Here is a 13,345-nt window from a genome sequence, read left to right as displayed (position 1 = left end):
TCTGCTCTGACGTATGTAGAAATAAAAGGCTGGTTCTAAGTTAGGTAAGATGATTATCCACTAATTTAAACATACTTATGCATATTATATTAAATTTCCACCAGGTCTGTTCTGCTAAATGCTACATACTGTTTCTTTAGCCCACATTATCCGCAGCCAGAGTATTCAAATTCACTTCTGTGTTGATTCAATTCAGTTCTACATTGATTTACAGCCTTTGTTATTATGGATCAAAATGAAAAGATTAAACTTGGATGTAAAGAAGGGTCATTCAGCATTTTTTTCTTTTATTCTGAGAATCACTCATCTTTCACTTTGACACGTGCGCAGCTTTAGCTAATCCAAACCCTTGTGCTTGAATGGGATTTGGGTGAAAACCAACAAACTAGGCCACGGAGCCTCGGGGTGAGTCAGTGGCAGTGTTAACACTAAATATAGACCATGTTGGAATAATTAAGAAAATTCATTTCTTAAATGTGAGGACCATCAGTTTTAATTACCATTCCACCCTTAAGGCCCGAACTGGATCCGGCCAAATGAGGTCGAACGAGGGACGCAGATTGTGGAGATAACAGACGGAGCTGGATGATGAATCTCATACCTGCTTGCACGTCTGCTCCAGCACACTTTTTGTGCTTATCAACATTCCATTTTTTTCCGTAAAACTGAGCCAACTTTCCACTGCAATCAATCAGAGAGTGGTTAAAGCTGAAAGAAGTATTGTTTAAAGCACAGCAGACCTTCCAGCAGTTAGAAATTACTATGAATGCTGTAAAGAGTAGAAGAAATACTCCACCTTTCAGACATTTTTTACACCACAAACCCAAACAGACGTGTCAATCAACCCCTTACTGAGTGCTTCCTGTGGAACTGTTATTTGTCAAGTACTTTTTCAGTCACCTGTCCCAAAATATCCCCTTTAAAGCATTATCCAGAGTTCTCTTTTTTTAGCTGGTTTGTCCTCAGTGCAGTTTTTCTGCCATCAGTTTACTGCTAGCTAAAGTAGCTGTTATAGGATACAAGGGATCTGAGGCTAATTTGGCTGCAACTGTATTTACCGTTGTGTATTTCGATTTCTGATTGAAACAAACACACACAAAGTCAATAAAAATACAGGACCTGGTAAAAAAAGTTGTGCTGGTATGAGCTGAAAATGTTATAGCTTGATTAAAAAAAGTTGTGTGTATCTTGAGGCTTTATGAATCGACTTCATGGTTTAGAGGGACCAAACTGACACACAGCTATAAACAGAGGCAGTACTGCTAGCTAACCTCTGTATAGCATGTGTAATCATAAAAGGGCAAGAGGTAGAATTCCTATCTATAACTTGACGTGAAATTTTTGGGTTCACACCATAAACTGTATAAAAGAAGGGACGTAGTATCTGTGACATCCCCCATCTGTTCCTGAGCGCTGTTTTGAAGCCAATCGTCAGCCGGTGCCATATTGGAAATGCTGAACACAACTAAACTTTGTCTGAGATAGCAAAGATTGTCTTTGTAAGTGGTTTCTGGTGTTTCTGCAGTCAGCCTCAAGCGGACACTTGATGAACTGCAGGTTTCAGCACTTCCGCATGGGCTTCATATTTTAATACTGGAGGTTGCTGCTTGGTTCACACAGTCTAAGCTAGTGAATTCTCATTTTAGTATTTTGCATACTGATGAGCCTCTCACTTTTTCTACTTTTACTTCTACTGCATTGTTGTTGCACTAGAGTGGTGGTCATTGGTTTTCATGTTGATCTTTTGGTGATTACAGACTACTTTATTCCTTTGAGGCATGAGGGAGAGCTCACCAAAATGACAGCTCTACTTCTCTTGTCACTCTGCTCTCATTGTTGCCGTACTAAGTCATTTTACAACTTCTTTATGATGTTCCATCTTTCTCTGAAATATAATCTCTATCATTAAGTCCACAGTTTAACATTTAAAACTCAAAGAGCCACTTTTTTCTTCAACCTTTCTTAGACCTGTGTTTATATTTCTGCCAAGCGGTGGATCAACACTCATTGTGTGGACAGAAGAAACAAAATAACATTGACCTGTAGGCCAGTTTATATCCAAAAATAGCCACGTTTCAAACAAGTGACTTCTATTTTTAATACTACTACAAAAATATCTGCTCATGTATTTCAGCTGCCTGACGTTCTGTGGCAGAAGACCTCCAGAGTTATTAAAAGACAAGATTATCTAACTCTTTTAATCTGTATTGAGTGATACAGATATGCTTGTGGCGTGTTTTAATACATTGCTGATGGATGTTATCCTCTACACTTTGATTTTCTTGGCTTTTGTTTCACACTAAAGGCTAAACAGCAGTTAGCGTCCTAGCTGCTTAGTATGAGGCATTCATAGATAAAGACTGTGGGAAACATGGCTTCAATCAAACCAGCCGTAAACATCAACGAAGCAGCAAATCCTCAGCAGTACAAACAACAAAAACAAATTATGACTAATAGCTTTCTGAGATGTATAAGCACCGGGGAGGTATGTGAATGGGCCAAGTGTTATTACAGTGGGATCAATAGCTCGAGCGGGGAGCGGTATTGACACAGGCTGACGTTCCAGCGCTGCACCTCTGTTCCCTCAGGGACAGCAAGTCCACGGTGGGGAGATTGAAATCAGTTTACAGCACGAGGGGACACATTAATCCTATTACCACCAATCTGCTCATTATAGTTTTTATTGAGGTGGTAGCATTTGCTATTCAGCAGCTCTTAGGCCTTGCTCGAACACACACATAAACACATTTTCATTACATCACTCACTCCTCGCAAGGAAAGTGTGTCTACACAGTCTCCCACATAGATTTGCACACTTTGGAGGCGACGGTAAGCCAAAGAGGTTCACAACATTACATAAGGTGGCTAAGAGATGCTAGAGATTTACTTTGGGCAACTGCAGCATGTCTGCAGAGAAACTCTGTCTCTCAGCTCATCACTGTCTTTTCTGCTTACCTTCTTTTATCTCTCTCCTGTATATCAGTACATTATGCTGCTCATGACAAAGCACTCAGCTGTAGTGATGATCAAGCATTACAGGAGTAAGGGTCGAAGCACAGAGTGATGCATTTAATGTCTTTTTACAGTAAAGTAATGTAAGTGAAGTGATGTAGTAAGTAAGTGCATTCAATAAAGTTTCTTACAGTTTTGGATAGCTGGAACTTTAATGAGTTATTCCATCATCGATTACTTAATATGTTTGTTGTTGTTTTTCAAAAATTTGGTTCTCAATTTTGATGTTTTTAGACTCCGAACTAATCCGGTGTTCTTTACTTGAAAAATCATCTCACAGATCATCAATTTGTTATCTAAATTGCAGCAAAGTCATCTTTTGTGTCTACTACATGTGCTTAAAATTTTATGATGCAACATTAATATAGTTAATCTTCAGCTGGCAGTGTGCTGCAGCCAAAATGAGCTGGAGCCCTTCTGTATTCATGTAAGGTCACTGGTTTGGCGTTGCTATTTTTAGGCTCTAAACTGCCTTGTCCTTTAAAGCTGTTTGTACTGGACTGGAAACTTATTGGAAATTCTGACGGGAAAATTATGTATGAGTAATATCAATAACAAAGGCCATCCATTGTTGACAATGTTTTCCCTTCTTGGCCTCTACATTCCACTGCAAGGCCTTTCTTCTTTGCTTCTAATCTTATCGCTTTAAAGTCGCGTCGTCTTGGCCACATGGTAACCAGACACCCCACCCCGGAGACCGTTCTTTGTTCTACGTCACCCTAACGGACGCAGCACTAACCTTTAGCTGACACCTGAGCCCTGGTGCTTCTCTAGGGTTTCAAGCCAATGTGAGCTGCCCGTCTCCACCTGCCCCATGCCACAGATGGGGGGAAGCAGGCACACCTGAACCCACTGCTCGGGCCCAGGATCGCTCAACCTTGCCATGATGGAGATCTGGTTTCCTACCAGCACCGAACCTGATCTGGTCAGCGTCTACATCCATCCCGTGTGTCCTGCCTCTGCTCCTGTGGCTCCTGCCTTCACCTCAAACGCTGGTCAGGGTGCAACATGATGGTGTTTTTAAACGCTGCGCCTGGATCATATGAACATTCAAACCTGATTTATGTTTGATGAGTGGACGGCCTGTTTGTGTGCCTACTCTAAATAATGAAACACAACAGAGAAAATGGGTCACTGACTTAATGACCAATGATTGATAACGGCAGAAAGTCAATTAAAGGAGGTTACAAATTTACGCCCGATCATGACTTACACTTGAAAATTGTGAAATAATGAGTCTGATCTTTACACACTCGATCAGTACCTTTGCAGAAAACCAATCTGTAAATATTTCAGTTCCACCTTCTCAAAGGCAATATGATCTGCTTTTCTTTGTTTTGTGTGACAGTAAACTGAATGTTTTTGACTTGATCTGACAAAAGAAGCAACTAGAAGACATCACCTCGGACTCAATTGAGAGAATAATCTGCAGGTTAGATATCATATCTTGTCTTTTATTCTTAAATGCTGCAGAGCTGTTTTTCCAAGAGAAGACGGTGAAGTAGCCAGCTTTTGATACGCTCTAAAAATCACATAAAATAACACAATGATGTGTCGCATTGTTGCTCAAATGCTCAAAATAACTATCCCAAAGTAAAGCAAACGACAACCTGTTATATAAGGGAGTATTTCAAAGACAGAGACGGTGGGAAAGAATGAAAACATCACAGACGTCAGCAAAATCACTGCAGCAATGCTGAACTGCAAATAGCAGATTAGTCATCAAATCTCGGTTTGTTTTTTCATAACAAGCCGAGAAAACCTGAGACAGACAAACGGACACGACAGACACGACAGACAGACACGACAGACAGACAGACAGACAGACAGACAGACAGACAGACAGACAGACAGACAGACAGGTGACGGAATCTTCTCCAGGCGTCCAAAGCAGAGTGGAGGAGTGGTGTGTGTTTGCTGACAGAGGTGTTTGTGTGTAGGTCTGTGAGTCCGCTGACTCACTGTTTGGAGTGTATGAGTGTGTCAGTGTTACTACAGAGTGTGGGAGAACGATCTTAAGTTGAAAATAGCTGCCCTTTGAGGCTCACTGTGCCGTTTCCAGTGTGTTTATTACAGATTCATCTGTAATAAAATGAGAATGTGTGATTAAATCCAAAATGTAATTCCTCCCAGAGCTTCCTCACTCAAAAACATTTCATTCAGCAATGACCGAAGCCAAGAGGCACTTATGGAGAAGAAGAGCAGGTTGACAGGCTGATTAATTATTTATTCATGTATAAAAGACCAAATAAATGGGCACCAATCAAACTGGCAAGTGAGTAAATAAATAAATTAGATGTAAATGTCAGCAGCAAATCAAGCATGCTGGGTAAGTGTACAGGCTTGCGTCACGCTGTAACACATTCACTGCCTGCCGACGTGCTGTGACCTTCACCGTGTGTCCTGTGCTGTCATGTGCTGATGCTAGGACATTTTTCCAGGTAATGATAGTGTGTTGTGATGAACACACACACACACACACACACACACACACACACACACACACAAACACACATTCAGCGTCTGGTATTACTAAAGCCTCTCTCTTGACAACAACGGTCGTTCTGTTTTCTCCACAAAGCTCTCTGGTTTGACGGCCCACTGTACCAGCAGCCCTGCCATTATCACAAACAACAACCTGCCGTGTCCACAGCATTGGTGTTTGGCTCTTTAATGATGTAACCAGCAGGCATGGAGCCAAGGCGTGGGCATGCCATTCTAGCAGTGTCAAAACAAAAAGCTCCAAAAATCACAACAGCCAGCCGCAAAGCATCACCACTAATTAAAAAAACACACCATTCACTGGTTTTCTTCATGTCGCTTATTCAAGCACCATTGCCTAATCTTTCTGTGAAGTGTCTATAAATAACAGATACACACACACACACACGCACACACAAGTTCACCCAAAGTGCTTTAAAACAAAACAGGACTCAGATTATTCTCACCTTCACATGAGGAGATATTAATAAAAACAGGGGGCTTAAACAAGCTCAGATCTTGTTGATTGATAACATATAAACACAAGAGGGGCCAACAGGGACGTGAGCTCAATCAGAGGCCGCCCCCCCACCCACGTGCCCTGCTGTTAAGCTGCCCTCTCCCCTGGTGCGCTCACTGTGCCAGAAACCAGGATTAGTGGTGTTCTTTGTGTCATTCGAAAGTCAGCCCTCTGTCTGCTCTTTTAATTGTGCGCAAACCCCCTTTTTCTTTGAGGGAGGTGGGCTGATAAGAGCTGCTTGAAAGTAAAGACTGTCCTGCCTCGGGCTGTGTCTGGTCTGCGAGGGCTCATTCTTGAGTGCTAACCAGGTTTCATTGAGAAAAGTAATACATTATCCAAGTCCTGTGGTGTAAACTGAAGATCAGGAACAGAAGCAGTTGTTTTCAGCGCAAAATCCTGCACAAAGGAGATTTTTCTTTCACTCAAAGTCCCTCAGAAATCTTAAAAACTGATCTCTGTAGCCATCCTGTAGTGGCAGGACATTTGCAGGGAAATATTTTGTTGGGAGAAAAAAACAGCAGCTGCTTGATTGCTTGCTGAATGCAGACCACAGTGGCTGAAATGCGTTATTTCTTATGTTTTTTATATATTACGTAATTATTTTCCAGCAAACAAAAAAGCCCCAGCAATTTGCCTTTCTTTCTACATGTAACTCAGAGGTACACGGATAATATTTCATATAGACTCTCCTCTCTCAATGCAGGCTTGAAGTAAGTTAGGTAATAGGCATAGAGTTGCAAAGAGAAAGGGATGAAATATGGCTGACCAAGGCGCTGTGGGCATTAAGGAGGGGTGACTGGGTTCACAAAACCTAGAAATGCAGTAAAAAATAGCTGAATCCAGCGTTCACATTCAGAACACATCAGCAGTGAGGAGCGAGAGGAACGGAGGATGAAAACATGATAGTTTGTTTGGGTCCAAATCAGAAATACTACCCCAAGTGTCCATCAATTGCTATCGTATCATAGCACATTGTATTGTATCTTATAAGGTTGATGATACATTTTTTAGGTGATCCAACTTGTGTCAGACCCCCAAGCTAAATCTGTTCCTCCTACATCTGTCTTTCTCTTAAACTGTGAGTCAAATCAGTCAGCAGGCGAGGGAAGATATTCTGACATGGAACCTCCCAATGGTTTAGTAGGTGCAACAAACTCTGAAAGTCTATCAGTGTCCCTTTAAGCCCCAAAACTGGCACCTTTTAGTTCCAGAGGTGAAGGCTCAAGGCTCACTTCGAGGACATTTAAGTGCTTCCCTGCTCTGTGACTGACAGGCTGCATATGGTACACCTGTATCTGCCCTTAGGGCAAGTCAATAAAATATGACTGTAGAATATTACTGAGTTTATAGTTGCATAATTGTCCTTTGAGAGAAGTCAGTCTAATCAGGAGAAAGACTCGCATGCATTTTCATTCTTTGTGGCACCATAATTAGAAACCCTGTAGTGGTTACACTGTTTATACTGCACTATTTTAGCATTAATTTGGTGCTTATATAACCAACCCTTCTAGAACTGTTTTTTTCCCATCTACCCCAGTGCACCTGCAATGCTGCTGGGATGAAGAGAGAGCAGAGAAAGAGAGAGAGAGGGAGAGAGAGAGAGAGAGAGAGAGAGAGAGAAAGAGAGAGGGAGAGAAGAATAGGGTCTGTCTGCCACTGCGTCTAAAACTGACTCACTTCTTCCCTTGCATGTGCTTTGCATGGACAATTCAATGTATCACACCCTTCCATTTAGATGCGTATCATGTCACAGAACCTCACACCGGAAAACGTATGCAACGACACAGCAAATGGTGCATTGCATGTATATTTTTGCGTGTCCCTTTTGTGCCATGTCTATCCATTTCTGCAATTCATTCAGCGTCAATCAGAGTGCCGTGCGCGCGGCGCAGAACGTGCGTCTTGGCGAGCTGAGGCTTTCATTGATAAAAATCCTCGTCTGAGTGAGCGAGGGAGAGGGCTGCATTCAACGTCACCAAGACAGGCATGCACAGGGCAAGCAGCATGCAGACAGTCCCAAGCAAACTGCTGCACAACCACACCACAAGGGCACAAACGCATCAAAAAACAGGCGCACCGAGCGTTTGGATGAAAACGTACCTGCATTTTGTCTGACGTAAACACTTCGGTATCTACTTCGCAGGCGATGATGGTCACCATCTCCAGTTTCATATTTATCGATGGCATTCCCTTTCGTGGTTGGGAAAAGCGAAATGGAGTAAAAGTCTCTCTCCTCCTTTGCAGCAGGTAGTAACGGAGTCTTTCGGTTCCTTTACAGAGAACTTGAGGTGAAGTCCAGCGGGATGTTCTGCTTGTTTTATCAGCAGAGAGAGAGTTGCTGCTGGACTCCTCACTGCATCGACGCGCTGTTCAGAGTGATGCTGCAGCAGCCGAGCAAACTCTCCCTCACTCCCCCCCCCTCCCTCTCTCTCTCTCTCTCTCTCTCTCCCCTGCCTCCCCCCTCCTTCTCTGGCTACACATTGACGTCATTACCATCCTCACGTTCGTCGTCTTTTACGCCACTATAGTGCCTGATGAACCGTGCAGTGGGCACTGCAGAATATACGCTCCGGTTTATTCCGCTTTTGCGTGTATTTGTCTTTGTGTTTCATGTTCCCTGAGCCGTCAAGTGTCACGACCTTAATGTAAAATTCAGTTTGTGAGTCAAGCTGTAAATCGAGAGATTTCAGCACCAGTTTCTCTCTGACTCACCCCCTGCATTCCTACAGTGAGCTGCTTATTTACCTTTGGTTGAGGCTCTTATTTGCATAAAGTACATTGAACACATCAGTGCAGTAGCTGGACATTGAACTAAACAGTAACCCACGTCATATCTAGAAGCCTGGCAATGACTGCTTGTAATGTTTTTATGTCAAGTGAGCAGTTAGATGGTGTTGCAAAATGATAAGCAACATGAAATAGAATAGAATGTACTTTAGTTGTTTGGCAGATACAATTATAAAAATCACAAAAAAAAACAAAAAACAAAAAACAAACCAAGTAATTCAGGTGTATGTCAGCTCATCTCCTATTGGCTAATGAATTATGAAGCCTAATGGCTGCAGGATTTTCTGTATCTCTCAGTCTTGCAGCGCAGAGATGAGCCGTCCACTGCTGCTGTTTCTCTGGTCCACAAAGAAGTTGTGAAGTGGATGATCTGTGTAATTTAGAATGACCTCTAGCTTCTTCTGTTTGCATCTCTCCACCACAGCCCCCAGTGAGTCCAACCTGGTTCCAATCACACTGCCAGCTCTTTTCACTAGTTTGTCCAGTCGCCTGGCATCCTTGTGTCTTATACTGCTTCCCCAGCAGACTGCAGCATAGAATAACACACTTTCCACCACAGACTGATAAAACATCTGCAGCATCTTACTGCAGATATCCATGGATCTGAGCCTCCTTAAGAAAAAGAGGTGGCTCTGCCCCTTCCTGTAGAGTGCATCTGTGCTAAGGGACCAGTCCAACTTGTTGTCCAGGTGTTCACCTAGATAATTGTAGGTTGGCACCACCTCGATGTCCACCCCTCAAATGTTAACTAGCTGATGGCAGAGCCTGGATCTTTGGAAATCTATTATCATTTCCTTTGTCTTTGAGGAGTTCAGTAGGAGGCAGTTTTTGTGACTCCAGTCACTGAAGGCTTTTGTCAGATGTATTCAGATTCCTGTCCATTCCGAATACATGTCACAATCGCATGGGGCTCATCTAGTAAAATCTACACCTCTATGAAACATCAAAAACATACTCACAATGTCATTTTTAATTTACCATTTCACTATTTCAAAAACTTGCATTAAAAACTTTGGTTAACAGTCCAAAACAAAAATTGATTCAGTTTACAATGAACCCAAGCCGAAAATTTCAGAAGCCATAGGAAGGTTCGGTGGCACATCATAAAAACCTTGAACTGCAATTTATTATCAGTATAGCCTGCCTCCTTTTCTGTCCATTGACAAACTAGTTAGATTGATACAATATAATCTGGATTGATACAATGCATTACAATTTAACATGATACTATTCAATTTGATATGATACAATACAATTTGACATTTCGATATGATATGATATGATACAATACAACCCAATATAATATAATACAAATTGATGCAATATTATATGATAAGAAATTATATAATATGATCATACAATAAGACACGTGATGATCAAATATTTGCAATGCAATACGGCACGATAAGATACGTTGCGACAGGATACCCTACCATGCCATACCAAATGACATGATACAATACCATATGATATGCTATGCTATGATACGTTAGGATACAATACGGTACATCCCAATATCATACAGTGCAATTTGATGCAATAATATACGATGATATCATACAATAAGATACGACGCGATTAAATATTTACGATACGTTAAGTTACGACACCATACCATACCATAGCAAATGATACAATATGCTATGCTACGCTATGTTAGGATTAGGGATGCAAATTTCAAGTATTTTCCGTGATCAATCTTTGGAAATGTTGACAACCAATTATTGGTTAATCATTAAAAAAAACGTAGACGCTTTCCTTGTCAAAAACAATGCCAAATGCGATTTCCCCCTGAATAAAATTTTCCTTCATGATACAATCAGGGTTCCCACTCTTTTCCAGAGATAATTTTCCAGGACATTTCCAGGACATTTTCATTGATGATCAAGCTGGTATGACAGTCTAAATTTAGTTCCTAATTTAGTTCCTAAATAGTCTAATATGTTCCTCTCAGTGGAAGTCTACATTGAAAGACATGTAGTCTATGGCTATCAATGAAATCATCAAGAACCAGCAAAGGAATCAGGAAGCTGCCTTACTGAAATAATTAAATAATAATAATGATCAGAGGATCAGTGCAATAATGACCTAAATAGAACTGAATGACAAAAATGGCCACAAATGTTTCTCAACTCAACTCAAACTCAAAATATACCTGCTTAATCATAATATTCATCCTGCTAAGTGGTCGATACAAAACAAAGCAAATGTCACGTTTTTTTATTTGAGAGTAAAGACACACTCTGTATTTGAAGATCTCTCAGAGATTTAAAAAAATGTAAACTGTCTTCCTGCGTGGCGATGTCTATTATGCTCAGCGATGTCTACAACGTGGAGTTTCTGTGCAGCTGTGTTGCTGTGCTGTGGTCAGCATGGCGGCCATGCGGCCAATCACATGTGAGGATATAGGATTCAGGTGATCGGGGGGAGGCTGTGTATCGTGGCCACATCTGTTCCTTCAGAGAGAGTCTTCTTGAAGACCGGGCAAATACTCACTGAGAGGAGAAATCGGATCAGCCCATCCAAGCTGAGGCATCTGATTTTTCTCAATGCCAACCTGAGGACATTAATAATGTTTGCTTGAGTTTGGTTCTAGTTCTGGTTCTGTTTGCTCGAGTTCTGGTTCTGTTTGCATGAGTTTGGTTCTGGTTCTGTTTGCATGAGTTTGGTTCCGGTTCTGGTTCTGTTTGCTCGAGTTCTGGTTCTGTTTGCATGAGTTTGGTTCTGGTTATGTTTGATTGAGTTTGGTTCTGGTTCTGTTTGTTTGAGTCCAGTTCTGGTTTGGTTCGGCTCTGGTTTGGTTCTGGTACGGTTCTGTTCTATTCTGGTTCTGGTTGGGTTCCAGTTTGGTTCTGGTACGATTCGGTTTGGGTCTGGTTCGGTTCCGGTTCGGTTCTAGTTCAGTTCGGGTACTGTTCTGATTCGGTTCAGGTTCGGTTCTGGTTTGGTTCTGGTTTGGTTCTGGTTTGGGTCTGGTTCGGGTGTGGTTGGGTTTGCTTGAGTTTGGTTCTGGTTCTGTTTGCTTTAGTTCGGTTCTGGTACGATTCTGGTTCGGTTCTATTCTGGTTCTGATGGGTTCTGGTTTGGTTCTGGTTCAGTTCGGGTACTGTTCTGCTTCGGGTCTGGTTCGGGTACTGTTCTGATTCGGTTCTGGTTATGGTTCGGGTCTGGTTTCGGTTCTGGTTGGGTTTTTCTTGAGTTTGGTTCTGGTTCTGTTTGCTTTAGTTTGGTTCTGCTACGATTCTGGTTCGGTTCTATTCTGGTTCTGGTTCGGATCTGTTCTGGTTTGGTTCTGGTTCGATTCTGGTTCAGTTCTGGTTCGGTTCTGGTTCGGTTTTGGTTCGGTTCTGGTTCGGTTCTGGTTCGGTTCTGGTTCGGTTCTGGTTCGGTTCTGGTTCGGTTCTATTCTGGTTCCGGTTCGGATCGGTTCTGGTTTGGTTCGGGATCAGTTCTGGTACGGTTCTGGTACGGTTCTGTTCGGTTCTGGTTCGGTTCTGGTTCGGTTCTGGTTCGGTTCTGGTTCGGTTTGCTTGAGTTTGGTTCTGGTTCTGTTTACTTGAGTTCGGTTCTGGTAAGGTTCTGGTACAGTTCTGGTTCGGTTCTATTCTGGTTCTGGTTCGGTTCTATTCTGGTTATGGTTCGGTTCTAGTTCAGTTCTGGTATGGTTATGGTTCCGTTTTGGTTTGGGTCTGGTTCCGTTCTGGTTGGGTTTGCTTGAGTTTGGTTCTGGTTCTGTTTGCTTAAGTTTAGTTCTGGTTCTAACCCTAACCCTAATCCTAACCCTAATCCTAACCCTAACCCTAACCCTAATCCTAACCCTAACCCTAATCCTAACCCTAACCCTTATCCCAACCCTAACCCTAATCCTAACCCTAACCCTAATCCTAACCCTAATCCTAACCCTAATCCTAACCCTAATCATAATCCTAACCCTAATCCTAACCCTAACCCTAATCCTAACCCTAACCCTAACCCTAACCCTAATCCTAACCCTAACCCTAATCCTTACCCTAATCATAACCCTAACCCTAACCCTAACCCTAATCCTAACCCTAATCATAACCCTAACCCTAACCCTAACCCTAATCATAACCCTAATCATAACCCTAACCCTAACCCTAATCCTTACCCTAACCCTAATCCTAACCCTAACCCTAACCCTAATCCTAACCCTAATCATAACCCTAACACTAACCCTAATCCTAACCCTAATCATAACCCTAACCCTAATCATAATCCTAACCCTAACCCTAATTATAACCCTAACCCTAATCATAACCCTAACCCTAATCCTAACCCTAACCCTAACCCTAATCATAACCCTAATCATAACCCTAACCCTAATCCTAACCCTAACCCTAATCCTAACCCTAACCCTAATTCTAACCCTAACCCTAATCCTAACCCTAACCCTAACCCTAATCCTAACCCTAATTATAATACTAACCCTAATCATAACCCTAATCCTAACCCTAATCATAACCCTAACCCTAACCCTAACCCTAACCCTAATCATAACCCTAATCATAACCCTAACCCTAACCC

General features: G+C 42.1%; 1 protein-coding gene across 3 annotated transcripts in view; it reads right to left on the bottom strand.

The window, feature by feature from the left end:
- The window catches only part of rcan3 (regulator of calcineurin 3), a 59,559-nt gene that overhangs the window by 19,511 nt on the left and 26,703 nt on the right, over positions 1-13,345 (bottom strand). Inside the window, exon 1 of one of the 3 annotated variants that reach the window (XM_034675830.1) lies at positions 8,114-8,389. The exons of the other annotated variants lie outside the window; for them this stretch is intronic. Coding sequence (XP_034531721.1) covers positions 8,114-8,200 — 87 coding nt within the window. The 5' untranslated portion in view covers positions 8,201-8,389. Of the gene's footprint in view, positions 1-8,113; positions 8,390-13,345 lie in introns of those variants that run through there. 3 annotated transcript variants of the gene reach the window in all.

This window comes from Notolabrus celidotus, chromosome 22 (assembly GCF_009762535.1).
Source record: "Notolabrus celidotus isolate fNotCel1 chromosome 22, fNotCel1.pri, whole genome shotgun sequence".
In the NCBI taxonomy this organism is placed as follows: domain Eukaryota; kingdom Metazoa; phylum Chordata; class Actinopteri; order Labriformes; family Labridae; genus Notolabrus; species Notolabrus celidotus.
Note: the sequence above shows the minus strand (reverse complement) of the source record. Positions and strands in the feature narration are given on the sequence as shown.